At 45.5% G+C, this 20368-nt stretch overlaps 2 protein-coding genes across 3 annotated transcripts in view; both read right to left on the bottom strand.

Annotated features, from left to right (window-relative positions):
* LOC101071754 (caM kinase-like vesicle-associated protein) overlaps positions 1 to 3273 on the bottom strand; it is a 10443-nt gene extending 7170 nt beyond the window's left edge. Inside the window, exon 1 of one of the 2 annotated variants that reach the window (XM_003973371.2) lies at positions 2903 to 3273. The gene's annotated coding sequence lies outside the window, so the exon portion shown is untranslated. The remainder of the gene's footprint in view (positions 1 to 2902) is intronic. The other variant, XM_029827513.1, reaches the window with a different exon arrangement.
* A 6575-nt stretch (positions 3274 to 9848) lies between these two features.
* Positions 9849 to 19608, bottom strand: LOC101071528 (macrophage-stimulating protein receptor). Its single transcript, XM_011613943.2, has 21 exons — positions 19472 to 19608; positions 17655 to 18944; positions 16162 to 16338; positions 15723 to 15842; positions 15427 to 15597; positions 15187 to 15350; positions 14952 to 15084; positions 14740 to 14876; positions 14456 to 14635; positions 14268 to 14367; positions 13964 to 14191; positions 13728 to 13874; positions 13490 to 13652; positions 13332 to 13421; positions 12968 to 13177; positions 12800 to 12880; positions 12535 to 12716; positions 12353 to 12462; positions 11855 to 12020; positions 11645 to 11781; positions 9849 to 11503 (listed from the first exon to the last, which is right to left on the bottom strand). Exons 2-21 carry the CDS (start codon positions 18852 to 18854, stop codon positions 11272 to 11274), a joined length of 4128 nt encoding a protein of 1375 aa, XP_011612245.2. The 5' UTR covers positions 18855 to 18944; positions 19472 to 19608; the 3' UTR covers positions 9849 to 11271.
* Positions 19609 to 20368: the final 760 nt, after the last annotated feature.

Genomic DNA, 20368 nt, shown 5'->3' with positions numbered 1-20368 from the left:
CGGGTAGCAGCAGACTTTAGGATCCACAACAGACGATTCATCTACGCAGCCAGAGAAACCAGACAATAATAACCAGAGAAACAAAACAACATGGAAATAGTGCTGGGTTTATTTTTTGCCCCATAATCATTTTTCCAGGAAAGATGCATATTTCTTCTGAGGATCAGCTTAAGTTATTACATGAAAACATGTTCTATGATGTTCAGGAGATGAACAACACGTCCTGCTCACGTTAGCAGCAGGACTCCAACAGCCCTAAAAGCTATTCAGCCCATGGGCGTTGATGTTTCCACTCATCTATTCATATATCAGAGTCGGGCTGACACGTCTCACATTAAAAAAAACAAAAAACAAAAAACAATAATTTTTGAGGGAAAACATTTGCTGATGCATCTTCACAAGTTCACAAGACGCGGCAGAAAAATAGACTTGTTATTTTCATGACACAGCGTCTGTTGAAGATGTCTCACCTGCGTTTCAGTCGGGTAGTAATTACTGGTTAAAGTGCATCACTTGTTTTGTGGGTAACTCAGAGCGGTTTGAACTTGTTAAGGAACTAGTAATCACTTACAGGGCGGCAGATTTAGACTGAAACTCCATCACACATGACTGATCTAATGGTGAGGCTCAGTTAGACTTTACTTTTGAAGGTGTAGGTGGATGAAGGAACAGAGCACGTGTCTCATGCATATTTTAAAGTTTGGTTTTGGACTCTGCATGTGTGTGTGTGTGTGTGTGTGTGTGTTGTGTCGTGTGGATGAATGTTCTCTATCCAGGTCGAAGATAAATCTTGGCTTCAGAGAAATCAACTGGACTTCTGTTGGTTTTTCAAAGACGTTTCACCTCGTATCCAAGAGACTTCTTCAGTTCTCAAAAGTGTTGAATTCTCTTAAGCCAAGATGTGTGTGTGTGTGTGTGTGCGTGTGTGTGCGTGTGTGTGTGTGTGTGTGTGTGTGTGTGTGTGTGTGTGTGTCATCTCCATATTGAGTATAAAAATACTCATTCAAAGTGAGGACAGTTTTGGAAAGGGAGGACATTTTAGCTGGTCTTCACAACTTCAAAGGAATGTTTGAAGGTTAAGATGTGGCGTTAAGGTTGAAGTTAGAATCGGGTTTAGATCAGGGTTAGCTGGGATGGTGAGGATTAGGAGCTGGATATTTCTGCAAAAGTCCCCACAAAGGGAGAAATGTGAGAATGTGTGCTTAACTAAATCTTCAACCATATACAAATGCAGTTGAGGAGACCACAGACTAACACAGATCCTCGGGCCACTGATGGAAGTATAGGATAGCATGTCTTTTTTATTTCCATATGTGTATGTGCTTTGGTGCTGTTTCGTGAAATAAAGATAATGTAGTTATAACTAAATCCCATCAGTGGGACATGAGGCCAGAGAAAGCTGTGGATTTGACCACGGCGGCACCTTTTTAAAGGAAAAGACTTGGCGGCGAGGGGCAGATGGTGCCAATGACGTTCGAGCCAAATTTTGAAAGCCTGTTATGCCTCATTTATGGTCGAGGCATCGCTCTTGCCGACTGTGAAAGCGAGGAATAAATTCACACTTCCGATTTCCCGGGGATGGCGAAATGAGACAGGAACGGAGATGCGCTCGCCTCTGCCTCGGAGAGATGGGATGAGATTTCTGCTGAGTATGAATCAGATCTTTTGTGCTCCCGCAAAGCTTTCAGCCCGCCATTCATCTCTTTGTTTTGGGCAGTGCGAGCATCATCCGACCAGCCTCTTCTGATGCTGTTTTGTTGCCATGGTCACCATGTGTTACTGTATGCGCCACGGTGCCGTCTGCACGGCAAAAACCATCTCGTCACTAGAGCCGGAGGCCAGCAGCCAGATTACCAACTCAAGTCATTTTCTAAGAAATAATTCCCTGCTTCACATTTGCACCTTTTCCAAAAAGGGAGAAGGGTTTTGTTTTCTCCCAACTAATTGAACTCCCTTGACTGTGGCTGGAGCCCAGTGAAACATGTCAGGTAACCTGCTCAGGGAAAGGCTGTTGCACGAAGGACGAAAAAGCTATTTAAACACACATAAATGTGTTTTATTGAGGGGAAAAGGCCGTTCTTAGAGAGGAAGACAAAACCATGAAACAGCACTGCAGCAACATGCAGCAACATTCTCTACTCTGCTTCTGTTCACCGTAAACGTTCAAATCTGGATTATGGTTACAGTTATAACAACGACTCTGTGCTTTATAACACATTTGCTCCTTTACAGAGCCAAGGATCCAAAACAAGATCTCTTCTGTCAGTTTGTCACGTGATGTTCTGCATCAAACTGTGCTGCAGAGCTTCCCAAACTTTCCCCCCCACCCCACCCCTTTTCTCCAGTTTATGTGCAGTCTGTGCAGCTTAAAGATTTGGGAGAAATTCCAAGATGCTTCCAAGGAACTGAATGAAATGTGGACAAAAAACTTCTAAAAATATTCACGCAGTCTGACGTCTGGAGGTATTATGAGGTGGCTCTGTATCCAGAAAGAAAGTGGTTATCCCAATTGCATGCAGTTTGGGCGTGAAATGAAGACAAAATAAGAAGAAGGCAGAGCCAGCGTGAGACTGGGGATATATGGGAGCTGCTGGAGAGATGCTGCAGTCTGGGTGCACCAAGAGTGTGTCTTATGTAAAAACTGCTCACACAAGTGTGCTCACTGACAACAGCAAATAACCTTTCACATGAACACTGATTGATTCTTTTTCTTATTATTATTCTAAATTTACTGATCATCTGAGAATCGCTGTTGCTGCCTTTGCGCACCAGGCGCTTCTGCAGGTCAGCGTGGAAACTATTAACCGGCTTCCAGGACGTTTTTCCCGAATTGTTTCAAGTTTTCCCAATCGATGACACAACACCGACACGACAGGCAGTGACTGACCGGAGCTTCTCCTACCTTCACTGAAGTCAGCTGGTAGTGATCAATACTTAAATCCTCTGGTATTCTTTCTTTCTTTCTTTGTTTTTCTTCTTCTTCTTGAGCGGTTTCACTTTTTCCTTCCGCGGATTTCGGAACCAGTCTGTAACCAGTCAGGTTTCTGATCCTCGAGCATTTCCAACAAGTGAGAGCGTCCACGGAGAGATTACGTGAACGCGTGATGGCAACAGCCAGGCTGTGATGCAGGGAGGGGAGGGAGGGAGCGGGGCGCGCACTGCCGTGTGCGTGCGCCAGTGCGCTAACGTTGGGGTAATGTTATCGTCCAGTGTCGATGGCGAAACTGGTGATGCTCGCGGCAAATCAGCGCGCGGATTACACCGTCCTCCCCTCAAAGTATCTGGGGAAGTTCATGCCGCTCGTTCCAGGAAGAAGAGGAGAAACTTACATCAGTGAGCACCAAAACGCTCTTTTCCCACTTTTCAGATGTGAAACATGTGACCCAAGGTCTTTCTTTCTTTCTTTCTTTCTTTCTTTCTTTCTTTCTTTCTTTCTTTCTTTCTTACTTTCTTTCTTTCTTTCTCCCTTCGAATTCAGGCCTGGGGCTGATTTTACTGCCCGCTGGGAAAGGCCGTGCACCATTCTAATCGAATACAACGTTAAAGCATAACAAAATGCTAACAGAATCCTGTCGGAGACATCAGAGGATACTGTGATATAGGCTGCTACTGTTGTATAAAGCTATGCTCTCAACTATGAGAGAGAAAATGCCTACAGGCTATCTCCAAATCACACAGCCTTTACTAGGTCAGTGCCAAGAACAATACTATGTTTAGAACCAACAGAGATCTTCTTGATAGGCTTGAACAAAATGTGGAGAGTGTGATAAATGTGAACAACTCAGACTGTTTTGTGCGTTTTTTTTGAATGAACGCATCGCTACGGATTAAGCATATGATTACTTTTTCACTCTTTGTGTGAAGAATGGCAAAATTAGTTATCAGCAAAGATCTGAGGTTATCTAGGGGCCAGAGATGCAGTGATCTGACTAACGTATATAATGACTCTGCAGGCGTTTCAGCATGTAGGAAGGCTCTCATCGCTCCCTTACATAACAGCAGTAACTCTTTCCTAAAAGGGGTGATGTTGGGAAAAAAAGAATGAAGTGTCTCTAACCTGCTCCCCATCTATCCACAATACCACCCACTACCTCTTGTTCTGACTCCCGCCATCACAACTAATAGTGATAAATCACAAACCCGATGCCATCAATCCCTCACATCACAGTTGTGATTAATCATCCTCTAATTTTCCCCAGCAGTAGCCAGTCAATCAAGATTGTGTCCTACGAAAAAGGCCGTGTAAAGATTTAAAGACAAAGGTGCAACACTCAGAACATGGGAGCAACAGCCGAAAGGTGGCACGGAGGTTATTAAGAAAGATATTTATCAATTTTGACTTAAACATTTAAAACACAGGCCAGGAATTAAGCCAGCGATGGAGGTGCATCCCATTTATTTGGTGCGATCACTGCTTGATAAATACGTCGCACCTAATGCAGCTTCACCCAGCAGCCATGAGCTTCCATCAATAATTACCCATTCATGCCAGATTCTCCCTGCTAAAAGGAACTTTCTAACGTCCACGTTGCCTCAGTGGCTACGGTTCCTCTTGCAGTCTTCTCCTCTAACCAGATTATTATCTGTTGTAATTATCCTCAGAAGAGCTGTTGTATTTCCTGTCATACAGTAGAAGCATACGCACAAATGCAACCTGCGTCACAAAGCTCGCAGGCAGCGCCACACCGCGCATCTCTGAAACTACTCAATGCTCTGCTCATCCCCGCGTTACCATGGCTGCAACTAGTTGATCCAGCATTTTCTAAGACTATGAATGGACTCTAGAGTCTTTGACTGTTGCTACGTGCCCGTCCATCATTTGAATCCTCCCCCAAGTGTCTGCCTGGAAATGCAAAAATCTTCCTGGATGCCTCATCGGATCTGTTCCTAAACTGACATTCATATTCAGTGACATGTGAGATATGCGTATGAGTCTCGACCATTGTCTGAATTAAATGTTCGTTTTGGGGGAAGCAAATGATCCTTTTTCCTAGTTTAGTGTTTCAGTTTTGCAGAGAAGGATTTTTTGGGGGGTGGGGGCACATTATTTTTCTCCACCAAGCTTGAGAGAGATGAGTCAACTTATAGTTCAACTTAGTTGTCATAGAAACCAAAACCAATAGTCATGGGGTCTGGGAAGAAAGCCTTTGATGTGCTGGAGACATGCTGCTCTCAAGCATCAGGGCTGTACAGTAGACCTTGACAGCTATATCGCTGGAGTTTCCGATCTAGTTCGGAAATGTTCCCTAACAGAACACTTCCGACAGTTTCCACAAAGAAAAACAGTCCTCTGTAAATGTTTTAAATCACAGCTGACAAATCTGCAGTTGGAGGTAAATAATGTCCAGAAAAGATATAAAAACCTTCCGGCTTGTGTCAAATATTTATAAAAAATCTTTGAAACAAGCGTCAGCAGTTCCTCCTCAGTGTGCTCAATAGTTAGCTGTTATGGTAACAGCGTCATTGAACAGTGCTCTAGACATGCTTATTTTTATAGTTGTTTGTCAGTCAGAACATAAATAGGAACTAGAAACTAGGCTAATGCTGTGCCTAAAGATGTAATGCTGACATAAAATGATTTAATCTACATCCTCACCATAGCAACTCTGCGGTCCAAAACCATGCAGATGAGGTTGATTAGGGACTTACGCCCGTTGTTTGTGTGTGTGTGTGTGTGTGTGTGTAGGTGTGTGTGTGTGTCCGTCCCATAATGGACTGGTGACATGCTTAGGTTGTATTCCTTCCCTCTCTTTGGTCATCTAAACTTTATTACGTCACCAGATCTCCTGCTGCAGAAAAAGTCTGTTTTGTTACTATAAATATCAAACAAGCCTTTTTGGAGATTTTTGAGATTACGTTAAATTAGTTTGTTTGTTTTCTCCCCTCCTATCATACTCAGAGAACACAAATGTACAAGTCTTCACAAATGTACAAGTATGAATGTGTGTGTTTTCTTTATACAGGGATGGAAGTGGAGCCTTGCTCACGATGCCCTCACACTGTGAGCTGAACATTTGGTGCGGTTTGAAGTTACCATAGCTACCACAAGACAGTACAACCGGATGTCTGTGTGCAGACTATAGCTCAGAGCTGATGGTACAGGTGCTGTGTCTGGCCAAAACAAACAATCTATAGGAACAACTATTACTCATGCTGTTGATTTGACAGATTTTAACACTAAAATGGTGAAATGGCTGGTTCAAACGGGCTTGCAACTCGTTTATGTGCTGGCAACAATAAATAAATTAACACCCCATTAAGATTTCCTGTAATGACCACAGACTCTTTGCTCATTTGGAAAGGCAATTTACCTCCAGGGTCTTTTGTGCTAAATCAAGAGAAGCCTCTAAATTTTTGCACCGACGCTTAAGAGCTTTCATAAACAGCCGGACTGTGCTGCCTGATCACAGCAGGTCATCGCCAACCAAAACATCTTATTCACCACGTTTCCAACAGTCTGATTACACATGCTGGACAATGATGGTGATGGGGTTTTTTTGGAATGCAATGTTTCATACTGACAAAGGACGAAAAAAAGGGAATCTGAGATTATATCTCCTGGAAATAAAGCCCATGTCCTCGGTGGTGCGTGCGGGACCGCCAGGAACAATAAAGATCACGATGAAAACGAAACAACAGAGTGAGTCAGGGACATTGTGCAAGTGAAATATGTGTTCAGTCTACTCACAGTAGATTCTCTTGAGGCATGTACAGTGTAATAATCTTTGAATTAATCATGGGATGGGATGTGAGTCAGTGCTCCTCAGTGCCTGAATGGGTGTTGTTCTGTGGAGTAAACTCCATTTATTTATTTCCCTGGCACTGACATTTCATATGTGAAAGTTATGAATCGATTATAAAACATGCATAGAGCGGTTTGCTAATTTCCCATCATATTTTAGCCGCCTTCCTACACACTGCTGGTATCAAATGGTGGTTGTCATAGAAACAGGCTCACAAGCCACAACAGGGCATTTGGAAGACAAACACAGATCAGCGTAAGAGAAATTCTCCATCGCAGATCTGCGGAAAGCTTCCGAGTGCAGGGATCATTGAGTTCTGCTGCTGCTGTTCAGGTAACGTCGTGATCGATGACCTGTGTGGGTGGGTCACAAGCACCGTCTTCAGCGTGGCGGGTCAGGCTGCTCCAGCGACCCACATGTCAGACACGGGCAAAATTAAAGAGCAGAAATGGTTTTTGAGGAGGTGCCGTCGAAGCGCAAGAAATGTAAAAGGTTTATGAGCAACATAATTAATTGATCAGAGAAAAAGTGACCTTTTTAGGGTGGATGCACAAAACAATCACAAGTTTGTTCAGAAGATTTAAAAGTCCACCTCCACGTGTCCTTGGACACATGTCGGGAAGGCAACAGCTGCCTGGTTTCAGCCATTCATCACTGACAGTTTGGGAAATGAACCAATAGACCTCTGGACGTGTCTGCTCCCATTCATCTTGTTCTGATGGATTTTAAGGTTAAAGTAGCTCCTCTGTTTCCTCTATGGGGTCGGCACGTGCCGGCTGGATAACCTGGCATTTATGCCAGTTTAAAGCTAAAGGTCGACCACAGCAACAGTCGATGTTCTGAGGAGAAAACCGCAGAAGACATAATGGAGGTCCAAAGGCAGGGAGATTGATGTCGGAGGTCATTGAAATCACCATCAGCCTCTTCTTATCATTTCAACAGCTGAACTGACACAACATTTACCAAAACCTAAGAACAACAGTTATAGAACAGGTTGTCTAAATTAAACCTGGATTAGAAAATCCTGGCTTAATCCACTGACCTGTAACATGCTTTTTTGAGATCGGTAATTTTTCTAATAGAACTCAAAGGCTTTTGTTTCCCCACAAAGAAAAAGGCAAAGACTTGGTTGGTTGGTTGGTTGGTTACGGACAGCCGTTTCATTCAGGGAGCAACACTGCTCGGACCATTAGCCAATAAACACTGCATGTGCACACTGAATGTCACTGCTGCAGCATTTTTCCTGCAGTTTGCAATTTTAGGAATCTAACCTGCAGGGTAATGCAGGGCAACAACAAATGAGCTGCTGCAAACACTCTGTGTGTGTGTGTACGTGTGTGTGTGTGTGTGTGTGTGTGTGTGTGTGTGTGTGTGTGTGTGTGTGAGAGAGAGAGAGAGAGAGAGAGAGAGAGAGAGAGAGAGCTGAATATCAGCTTATGCCAGTTTTAAAGTCATAAAACCCAGCTGATACAGTCATGCAATGTGCCTCACGGCCTTGTGGCTCCGAAACACTTTCATTTCTTTGAGAATCCGTGTTAGCCTTTCAATAACACCCCATCTGTGAAGACATTCACTCAGAGAGCAAATGCAGGAACAAACATAACACTTCTCTCCATCTGTGACCTCGCAGCTCTCCGTCCTCCCTCTGAATGCAGCCTAACAATGGGGAATTGCAAGGGAGAGGGAGGAAGCTCGCTTGGCTATTCAGTTATCCACTGACGGTACACAAGCTCAAGGACAGGAGGTTCAATTCAGACAACGAAAGAGTGAGAAAATCCAGTCCCAGTTTGCTCTGCTCAGGAGAATTGCGATGGTAACGATGCAAGTCTTTTACATCAGATTGGGCATGAGAAATCTGATAAAAGTCTAAATAAACATCTCGAGAGCCTTCAGACTCTGCATGGGGCAGAAGAGAGAACGTTCCCTTCTTTCTTTGCGCTATCCTGAAAAATTCAGAGACCTTGAGCCACGTTTCCAGACCCCACACAAACAAGAACCACCCCTACAACACGTTAGCGTTTTCCTTCGCTCCTCCAGGCATCTCACACTCAGTGCTGCACTGCAGAACATCAGCTTCTGACAAAGCCCAGAAGCGGACGGGCAGACAGACGGAGGCAGGTATCTGTCACCAAGCAGAGCTTCTCTTCAGCTCACGTTATTAAGCAGAACGTGCACTTTGGTCCGTCGTTCTTTCCTGTTGCATTGTGGGAAACCTACCAGAGTTTTGTGCCTCTCGTCCAGTTTGACACAGATTGCACAGCAGCTGCTGATATCTGCACTTTCGCAGATTTCAGCATGATCTGGCTTCAGAAGCAGACCAGTGTGAAATGGAGGTGTAAAATATTTATAGATATATAAACTTGAAGGCAACAAAAAGAATTTTAGACCAGACACCCTATAGGGATGCTTTCTGCACTGGTTCGGCACAGCGTCTCCTTCTGGGGTTGGGAAGACAAAGCGTGTCTCTCTGCATGTCTGTCAGAGCAACCAGTGACCTGCTGTCACTCCCTGCATCAGTTAATCAGATAATAATGTCGTCCCGACCACAAACTTTCCCTGAAAAGGAATTTGATGTGTTGTACAAGCTGTGACAACATTATGTCACATCTCACATGGCAGCATTCTGCCAGAGCCTCGGCGGATTAATTAAAGCATTGCTCTGTTGTTGGAGGACAAATTTCAGACCCTAAAAAATAAAGTGCTTTAAAGGATTTGAGAGCTTTTGAAGCCCTTGATGGTTTGCGTCTTCATCTAAAGGGAGTGGAGCTCCCAGGCCGACTTATATGTTTGCTTATTTGGATCAAACTGACTGGCATCTATTTAAACCGACTTTGCTCATAAATCCTGAACCCTGCACCTGAACACAACAGGGGCCTGCCATTATCACCGCCGACGTTTTGCCGTCCCCAAGGCAAAGGATAAATAAGTCAATCTTTTTTTAGAAACATGAATTATTCATGGGGAGCATTGCAACTGTTAGATACACAGATTAGAGCTGACATAACTCAGGCCCTCTAACAGTCTTCCACTCGGGTACGGGAGCAGACCTGAGCCGCTTTTATGGTGAGCTTCTTCATCCAAAGTTTTTAATGAGGGGGGAAAGAATTGTGTACACGGGGTGGGGGGACTTTTAATATGCAGACACTTTTCCCATTTGTCCATTTAAACAGGATTACAGTGCAATCTTTATGGGATGAAGAGGAGGGGAAATGCAGCCCTCGCAAAAAAGTCAAGTACAACAGAACAACATCGCCACCTAGAAGGAAGCCTGTTGGTCCAAAAGAACTGTGGGTTTTGTAACCAAAATCAGTGCAACGGTGTTTTAAACCTCCCACAGTGGACAGAAAAGAGTTAATTACAAACATGAAAGACATAAGACACCTTCTAAGTTTGCTCTCCTGAGCAGTCGATGTGTGTGTGCGCCTCTGTGTGTCCCTCCTTTGTGCTGAGCTGCCTGCTGTAGTGCAGGAGCATCATCACTGCAGCACTGGCTGAACCGCACGTAACGGAGGGGGGATCGGTTGCCCCCTGGTGATGATGACAGGTACTAGACGTATTTTTAAGTCTCCGGTGATCAACAGCACTGACAGCCTGTATAATTCAGGGGGTGCCGCAGAGCTTATAGCACAGATCCCAAATCTCAATTTGTGTGTTTTGCTGATAGAAATGCAGTGATTCTGTGATCCTATATTGAGGCTAAAGAGGGTCGTTTATTAATACGAGGCAGATCTAATAATAGTAATATTCGACATCACGGTGTTTGTCCAGCGAAGTCTCCCCGTGTCATTGATACTGTCATTGCCAAATTGTTGGGTGGGGTCCAGATTTAGAGGCAAAGACACATATATTATTTTCTGAATGGGAGAGGTGAAAATATAGTTCACAATTTGATTTAACGGATTCAGCATCCGCCACTCTGTGGTTTACACATGTAGAGAGACAGCAGTAACGCGCTGGCTCGGCCCCCACACAACCCCCGCTTTAAAAAGCTGCAGGGTCTCTTTGAAACGGAAGAGAAACCAAACTGACGAGTCAGCATTCTTGTCTGAAACTAAGATCCCCAAGTACATTATGAAATTATATAATGTAATTGTATAACATTAGGGCACATAAGAACAAAACGAAAGGGGTAGAATATTATTCCCTGAGCACTTCTCTGGATTTAGAGACTCCAAACCGTCTTAGAAAGAATGTGGTTAGCATCGTGACTTCTGGCCGATGTAACCTCCCTTGCTAAAGTACAGTCTGAATCACACGTGTGTGAGGCAGTTGGAAAACAAAAACATTTACTTCCATGTTTACGGCACTGCGCTACAGTTGCTACAGTTACATCATGACGAAGGGCGATGAATTTGGTTCACCTCAGTAGGCTGGGCAGTACCATCCACGGGTTAAATTCACGGCCAAACCGCACATTTCAGGTTTGGAAATCTAAAGTTTGCATTACAACAATAAAAAAAAAAATCCGAGTAAAGCCGCTGGGGGCTTTCCGACCCTTTGGGTCCTGTGGTCTTTGCGTTTGCTGCCCTCAGCTGGTCTCCTGACCGTCCGAGTCCAGGTCAGAGGCCTCGGCCTCATCCGCAGAGCCGGTCAGAGAGGGGTAGGGTCTCGGCTGGTCCAGGTTGACATAGTTCACTTTGAGGCTGATGTAGTGCTCTCCTTGCAGACACAACAGGATGTGTTGAACGTCTGAAGCCAGACTGCTAAAACTGGGTCTGAAATCCGGCTCAGGGTCCCAACATGACAGCATGATGGAGTAACTGTAGTCGGAAGACATCAGTGGCAACTGAATTAGTGAGTCAGGGTTAATAATTTATCACACTATTCAAATTTCAGGGATATCGACAGATAACTGAAATATTAAAACTCAGCAACGACACAAAACCATGAACGGCTCTTACAGCGTGTTGGGGCAAAACTGTGGCTGTGGGAGCCGACGCCCCTTCAGCAAGTAGTTCGTGATGTCATAGGGGTCCACATCTGGATACGGGCTGGCACCTCTGGTGAGCAGCTCCCACATGAGGATGCCATATGACCACTGCGGGAAAGAAATCACCGTTTTATACACGCCGGAGCGCTTTTGACATGAAAGGTGATTTGTGTGAACCCACCACATCAGACTTGGAGGTGAACTTTTGTGTTTGCAGGCTTTCGATGGCCATCCACTTGACGGGCAGCTTCACCTGTTTGTGGTCTTGAATGCTGTAGTATTCTTTGTCATAGATGTCCCTCGCCATCCCAAAATCCGCCACCTTCACTGTGTACGTTTCATCCAACCTGGAAAAACAAAAAACACACAAACACCAGTTCACAAAAATTCAGGAAACTAGGGGGGAAGCAAATTGAGGCGTTTATTTATTAGTTGGCCTCATTTAGTCAAACCAAAGCAACTTAATAATTAATTGTGACGCAGAAGGAATTTGGGATTTAACATTAATCTGAGTTTCATGCGTCGCTATGCTAGTTCAGCCCAGCCCGCCTGAGTGACTCAGTTCAGATGACTCAAAGGATAAGATTTAACGCTGATGTGTTCAGCAAAGGTTTCTGTCTGAAACCCTGAAAACATACTTAGAATAAAGCCAAACGTCGTCTCAGGGTGTCACACTCACATGCAGTTACGTGCAGCCAGATCTCTATGGACAAACTTTTTCTGGGCTAAATACTCCATCCCTTTTGCAACCTGCAGCCCAAAACCAATCAGGTCTTTGACCGTGGGGTTCTGTGGAAGACCCAGAGATGTTAAACAGCACTCGTGTCCATGCTCCCGATTAGACAGATCACAGATTTATACCCTTTTTTCTGAGCGGATAAAATGCCGAACATCCCCATGCTTCATGTACGGTAGCACCACTAGAGGGAGTCCTTCTTTAGGCAGCATGATGCCCAGTAGAGACAGAATATTTGGGTGGTCAAAACCTTTCATGATGAGGCCCTCTCTGAGAAAGTGGTCCACATCCTTCAGATCTGTGATCCCTGTAAAAAAACAAAAAATATATAGACATCCCACAACCGAAGGTTTCTTTTCTATTTCTGTTTAAGAAAACAAATGTTCGTACTGTTCAATGATTTGACAGCACAGTGGGTCTCTTGTTTGTTGCTGTCTATCAGGTATCCGTGATAAACCGTCCCAAAGTGGCCTGAACAAAATAAAAGGATTACCATTGACCTTCCTGCACCGACCCAGGGGAGAAGAAAACAATATAACAAAAAGTATGCAGGCCCACCTTTGCCGATAACCTGGCGGTCCTCGATTCGGAGCATGTCAGCGGGGATCAGGACATTTTTGACCTCTTCAAGAAGATCAGGATTTAGACTGACCATGGAGATGCTGTCACGTGGCAGTAAAGGAATGGACAGATGGTCGGAGCTGGCAGCATACAATAAGCCTTGGAAGGCCATTCCTCCTGAGCCCGACGTTGGACTGGAGAGATCCACTGTGACGGGAGGGAAGCGCAAACATTCCTATCAGGAGATTTTATTTACATCTGAAATCACTGGTATAATGTTGACTGAATGTGCAATACTGCAATGATTAATGGAACGTCCATTTCCTCAATCTGCATTCATGAATGATTCCGCCTGACTCACCGCGTCTGTAATCTCCCGTGGGGGAAAAATCCGCCGCGGCGCTGGAGCGGGCAAGTGAGAGCCTCGTCGATAAACGGTGCTCTATGTTCGCTGGAGGGACGGGCACGAGAAATGAGCTGGTAATGGGCATGTTTTTGGCTGCATCAGAATGTTCTCACCTTTCTTTTTCTTTCTGACGTGGAACATCACGGCTAAGGCCATGACAGCACCGAGGACCAGCGCGCCCACGATGCTCAGAGTAATAACCGCGATGCTCACAGCGGCGTTGCTGTCGTCGATCCCCACCGTGCCCACATCGTAAACTTCCCCACCGATAGACACCTACTGTCAAAGGGCAGGTTGTATCACCCCGATGAGCACGTTACGTCTGATCTGATCTACCTGAGTGTCTCTGACCTTGACGGGCAGTCCCCCAGTGGGAATAACTAGACCTTTTGGAATCCTGCAGGTCAGCTCATTCAAAAGGACCTCGGCGTTGCAGTCCACACCGCCGACGGTCATGTTGATCTTCATACACAAGCTCACTGTGTTCAGGTTTCGATGCTGTTATGTGCCAAAAAAGCAAATGCATGAATAGCCCTGCTCCATTGTTACAGATTTAAAGTGAAGTGATACAAAGCGTGTCAGCGTACATGCAGTGAAACTTCGTTCTCTCCGGGTTTCAGTAGCAATACCCTGTCTTCGTTCTCGAAGGGGATAACCTTGACGTTGCCGTGATACTCGAATCGACTGCTCCAGACCTTTAGTTGCTCTTCCATGTGGATGTAAATCTGTCCCGTTTCCTTTTCGTCCGGCATTTCCTCGGGAAGTGCAGGAGCCCAGCACTCCATGTGTGTGGCATTAGTGGATCCATTGCAGACCTGAGGCGAGAGCGCACAACAAATCAGACAACGACGACGACGACGGAATCACAGAGATCTGCTCATTTTGACTCACTTGCTGAAGCGGTCGCAGGTTTGCATCTTTGGAAACGTACTCCACCACGGTTTTGTGGGCAGAGTCCAGATTCTGCCCCTGTATCACTAATCTGGAGCCGCTGTGTTGTCAGAAAGCCCGTGAAGGATAACAACTTTAAACAGGAAATGAAAGACGAGGGTAATCCAACGGTTTGAGCGGCACTCTACCTATGCAAGCTGCACTGAGGCTCCACCAAAGTAATAACAGGGTTTCTTTTGTAGAAAAACATCTTGGTGGCCGTCACCGGGAAGCTGTCGATCAGGACTTTCACAGGCACGCTGCCGACGTCTTCTGCCACTGCCGGAAGGCAGACAATGGAAGACGAGGCGTCGGTTCCTCCGCTAACACTGGAGCCAACAGTTTTTGCATTTTTTTTTTATTAAAGGCTTCATATCTACTTCATCTGGAATCTGAAATGAACGAGATGTATATGCAGTTGTGTGGGGATCACCTTAGAATCCTGCACTGTTTCTCCCCAAAGAAGACGTCTCTCTGGAAGCCAGAATCCAGATGTCTGCCTGTCAGCGTAACGGTGGTGCCACCAAACGCAGGCCCATAGTCAGGCTGTATGTCCGTTATGCTTGGCTCCTGAACACAAAACATTTGATTACACACACCATGAATGCACTCACCAAATCGGGGGAATAAATGTAGCATTCTTACCACAAACGAGAAGCCCTGGATCTGAGCCGTGCCTTCGATGGAGTAGCGGCCCTCCACTTCTCCCTCGTGCACCTTCAGGACTATTTTCAGGTCTTGGCCCGGCTTGTTCTTTTCCTGAATCCTGCACACCAGTCTGAAGCAAGAAAATACAACAAATGTGGGGACATGGCAAACATTTGTGCACACATTTTGAGCATGTGTGTGTGTGTGTGTGTGTGCGTGTGCACGTTCTCACTTCTCGCTGCTGCTCTTCTCCGGCAGGACAATACAAACAGTGGATCCCACCATGATGCTGTGTGTTTTGCCGTTGATGATGGCAGGTCGCAGCGGAGACTGGAACTCCCACCCACACAGCGTCACCTCCGTGTCCCCGCCAACCGGCGCCACTTTGGGGGAAAACTGAGGAGGACAAGGTCATCATTGTCACCACGGCCTGACCCGTGCGGTTCGCCGGGGGCCTGTACCGTAAGTGTACCTCTGTGATGACAGGCGCGCACGAGTCTTTTTCCCACTGCATATCGCACTGGTGCTGCCTGGAGCAGACCCCCGAACACCAGCCGCAGTTCATGAAGCGCGGAGCCATCAGACACATGGAGCAGGTCCTAAAATGTGCACACCCTGGACCCAGGGAGGGCACCTTGAACATCTGAAGCACAAGAGAAAGAAAAATGCGATCTTCTAACACTTTGAACCAGCTAGCATTGAGCTTCAGTCCCTTCTTTCCTTCTTTCAATGAGCGGCAGGATCTTTAGGAAATCCTGCTAAACCTACCTTGTTCCCAACTACAAAGAGGAGCCAATCCTCTGAATACACGGCCGCCGTTCGGGACACTTCACCATCTCCAAGAGAGTAGTTGGCAAAAACGATGGGCCTGTACAGGGACAGAATCACCTAAACAGGAAGAAACACCAGGGGCGTCACAAAGACGTCATAATGGGTCACGATAGCAGCCATTACATACGGTATATGTAAAGGTGTATGTTTATATTACTTCACAGTCTCTTCACAGACAGGGATGAAAACTGTTGTGTGGTTTCTGTCTGGCCCAGGTGTGATTTCACTATTTTGATGTGTTTTAGGTTTCATAATGGGAAGTGAAAAACACGTGCAATTACAATTCTTTGTTTTATGTTGGGTGGGGATCATTTTTTGCATGTAATGCTAACAATTATCATTAGGATGAATCCCAGAGTCACGCTGACGTTGATACCTGCAGTATTCGTCCATCGGAGGTCCCAAAGTGGCCCAGTGTGTGATTCCCAGTGGTGGTGACCAGGACGGTGGTGAAAAGAACATCTCTCATCTTCCTGTTGAAGAGGTCCAGCCTGTAGTGCGGCTGTGCCACTAGAGTGGGTTTGGAACGACATGTGTACTTATCTTCAGAGCTCTGCACAAAAACCACCAGAACAAGAGGGCTTGTTTTCAGGAAGGGTCCCACCCAGCATCACTGCAGGGGTATGAAGTATGAGAAACAAACACCCCTAGGGTCATGTGTGTGTGTGTGTGTGTGTGTGTGTGAGAGTCAGGAAAAGAGGTAGGAAGAGACAGGACCCCTTCATGATGAGGAAATGGTCTGGCTTTGCTTCAAGTCACAGTAACAAGCTGTGAGTGGAAAAGGTCATAAAACAGCAATGACCTGGCTCCAAACGATGACTCTCTCTTAGCAACAGTGAACCTGGACGTTCGCTACTTTCAAACACAAATAACAGGAGGTAACAAATGTAGGCTGCGATAGCATGAGTTACGTTAGTTAAATATTAGGTAAATAGTCCAGATTAAAACTGGATTTGCCTTGCGGAGACAACATTCCACACAGCAGTTCAGATGACCTGTCCCAGCATGCCCCACTGGTTCCCACTACAAGAATGAACCATTTTCACACTATTCCTCCATTTCATCCACTTTGTATTACAACATTCCAGGCTTAAATAGACCCACATACACCTACTTGGATAAATAAGGAAATATGTGACTATTTCAAAAATATTGTCTTTATGCAATAAACTAAAAAAAGCCTTTCCTCACATTTCATCATAGCTTCAATATCCTGCCTGCATCCTACTGAAGCAACAGCTGTGAAAGCCAGACACAGGCAAACACTGTCCTTCCCTCTGGAATTCCAACATTTTATCAGCGGGATTTATAACTTATGTTTGTTGGCATGAATTCCTGTGGGTTTACACACAGCCATGCGAGCTCAAAGGACACAGCCGGAACGCCATAAAAGCAAGGAGCCGCCCCGCACCTTTATTATTCTTTCGTCCTGAACGCTTTGAATTTAACCTACCAAACAGTCCCTGGCACTTTGCTACCCTGGGCTTTTATTTTGAAATACATATTTGATGAATGCATTTCCCTGTTCGGGACCCACACTGTAAACAGTTGCCACCCTCCGGCCCAGGAAGACTGAAATGGTGTGGCAACGTACAGGTCACACCTCTGACTCATCTGCCCCTCCCTGTTTTTCATCCAGTGCCGCTCTGCCACACACCTACACAAGCGTATCATATTGCAGGCCAACAAAAATTCATTCTTTCTTAAGTTATAATATGCAAACTATGAGCTCCGGAGGTAGCGGCAGCTTTCTGGTAACAGGTAACACAATTACACAATGTTTGTCTAGAGGGTCATTTCCTGTCCCGGCTAGACAGAGACCTTTGTACCCTTTCTGAGCTCTGACGACAACACATGCGTATTACTCACTTCGTGTGGGCAGCTCTCCAAAGGCTGGAAGTGGCCGAGTCCCCTTGACAGCTGCTCCGTACCTGACCTGCAGCAGGCCTCCACGCCCTCATCGATGGCATGGTTGACTTTGCTCAGAGGAAAAGCACAGAGGGCCGAGTTTCTCTGAGTCTCTCCCAGCTCGTTCACCACGGCAAACACGCCGTATAAGATATCCTCCTGCTCGTCCACCCTCAGCTCTTCTGCCAGGTCCTTACCGGCTCGTCCAAAGTGCGCCGCCTGTAGCCCGTTATACACGATGCCCCTAAAATCCCCTCTCCTCCTGCGCTTCGGGTTGAAGTGACACTCCAGGACAACCTCGCGGTACATCCACACCTCACGAATTGAAATGGGCAATCGGCCCAGACGGGTCTGGAGAGGCGAGTTGCTGTTTGATGGATTTTCCCTCTGCAGGGACAGGAAGTAGACGTATTCCTTGGTGGCGAAACTGTGGATGTAGTCAATTTTGTACGTGCTGCGCAGACTGGGGAGCACGGTCAGTCCGTCAGTGACCATCTCAAAGCCATCTTCAGTGGAAAGTGGCCTCATCACTGATATGGACCTCCTCGGGTACCTCTGAGCCACTCTGTCATCGACAGCGGCAGCTACAAAGAAGTACGTGGTGGAGCCATCTTCAATGATGGAGACTTTGGTGCCCAGCGGGCTTGCCAGACAGTCTGGACAGCGGGTCGGCGAATTACGCTGTTTTTTGTACAGACATTGAGGTGCATGCTCCGGTGATTCGATGTCAATGAAGTAACAGATGCCGTGCTGCGTGCTGCCGCAGACGTACAAGTAAGGCAAGAGAATTCCCGCTGGATCCAAAACAAGAACTTCACTGTCTGTGTCCACTGGGTCCTCGGGATCTGCTTCCACATCACACAACTTACAAGTTTCACAGTCAGGACTGCCGACCGGTCCGGTTTTCACCTCCCACATTTCCTCCAAAGTACCACTGACAGCCTTTATCGCATTCTGACATCCGATGTAGATCTCCTTTTGCTGTGAATCCCAATTTACTGCTATGTTCTGGACAGGTTTGCTTGTTTGGAAGTGGGGGAGGGAGTATTTTACTGTGAAATCCACCAGAGTGCGTGAACCAGAGGCACAGGCATGCTGTCCTGAGGCGGTTTGTGTCAGTATCCAGATGCATATTGTCAGCAGGGCGGTCCAAGTGACCATTTCCACGTCACAGTCCACCGGGATTGAGTGCTACCTGTAAGATACTTTCCTCAAGGGGAACATGTCTGAGAACCAGTGGTGGGGCGAGCTCTGTAAATGAAAGCAGAAATGGAATGTTTAAATTCAGGGAGCAGAAGAACCTTTTCACATTCATTGCTTGACTGTAAATATTTATTTTGTTTACTGGAAAGAAATTCAACAGAAGGAACTGAAAGAAGTGGGGGGAAATGTTGCTGAACAAGTTGCTCAAGTCTGTTGTATCTATTACGTTATTATTGCAATAATAATTATCTATGGGAATTAAACACGTTGGTAGAGACGAGAGATCTTCCCACTGCATGCCGAAACATGTAAAACGACAAAACACCGCACGATGCCAATCTCTTTCAATTATTAGAAATTACAAATCCAATAGAGATTTACTCCAAACTCATGCAGTAGTTAGTTTTCCAATCTAAGGCGGGTAGCCTACATAAAAAGTTTTAAAACCATGTATCAATGATACATAAAAACACATTCGTCTGCGGGAAGAACTACGCTGTAGAAGTTGACCTATTACATTTTTTAACGCGGAAATCTGGCTGATCTCTATGTAACTTGAATCCGTATTAACTTACCTTGCTTTATAAATGACGTAAATGCCTCTAAACAAGCTGATTTTCCATTTGAGATAGAGGTTTTGCTGTGATTTTAACACCCTCCTTGCTGACACCTGACGGCTCAGGGGGCTCACCGACACTGAGCTCTGCAAGTCAGCGTTAGTCTGCAGAACAGAACCGGAAATCAACTTCAAAATAAAATAAAACACGCTGTCCCAGCCTTGTCCTCCCAGTGAGAGTGAGTCTTTATTATTAATTCAAAATGTGACACTCTGATCTATAACAGCAAGTACTGTTTGTGAGTACCCTAAATTAATTTAGGGATCTATGTCAGGCTGTTTAGATAAATACAATTCAATAAACATGCACATTATAATCTTATAGTTGGGGATAAAGTGGAAAAATTCCTCCGTTGCTATTGGAACCTACGAGAAAAGATCGACATCGCGACATATGTTAGATTTATTTTGAAAGTCAGAAACCGGAAACTCAAAACCCTCTCCTTTGGACAGTCTTCTCCGGGCTCGTGCGGCCGCGCCCGTGAGGGAAACGTCTGTAAATGTTGCGAAATCCGGCGACCCTAAAAGTATCATTCCCAAACGTCTCTTGGGTTTCAATATTCATAACCTTTTCCGTCTTGCCTGACTCACCGTGTAAAAGAGAAACTCTGAGCAACATGTTGAAATGGAGTCTGTTCATTATCTTCCAGATTTGTTTTGTTTTTTGTCAAAACTTAAAACATAACATTCAGATGAGATAACGTCGATACAGAAAACCAGAAAGCGAGAAGGATTCGCGCCGTCTTCAGTTAATCACCTTTTAATAGCCCAATGTCAACATTGCAAAGAGTCTTAATGTACTCAGACTATAGGGTTTAGTTATAGATAAACTCAAGTCAACCTGGCAGAGTTGCTG

This window comes from Takifugu rubripes, chromosome 19, assembly GCF_901000725.2.
Source record: "Takifugu rubripes chromosome 19, fTakRub1.2, whole genome shotgun sequence".
NCBI lineage: Eukaryota > Metazoa > Chordata > Actinopteri > Tetraodontiformes > Tetraodontidae > Takifugu > Takifugu rubripes.
Note: the sequence above shows the minus strand (reverse complement) of the source record. Positions and strands in the feature narration are given on the sequence as shown.

Bases quoted from the DNA above. Each gene is read 5' to 3' on its own strand.
- LOC101071528 (XM_011613943.2), bottom strand. From the start codon at position 18,854: ATGGTCACTTGGACCGCCCTGCTGACAATATGCATCTGGATACTGACA. The intron at 12,881-12,967 runs GTGGGCCTGCAT...TATTTTGTTCAG, and splicing joins CCGCCAGGTTATCGGCAAAG to GCCACTTTGGGACGGTTTAT. The intron at 11,504-11,644 runs GTAAGAGCCGTT...TTCCGACTACAG, and splicing joins CAGTTTTGCCCCAACACGCT to TTACTCCATCATGCTGTCAT.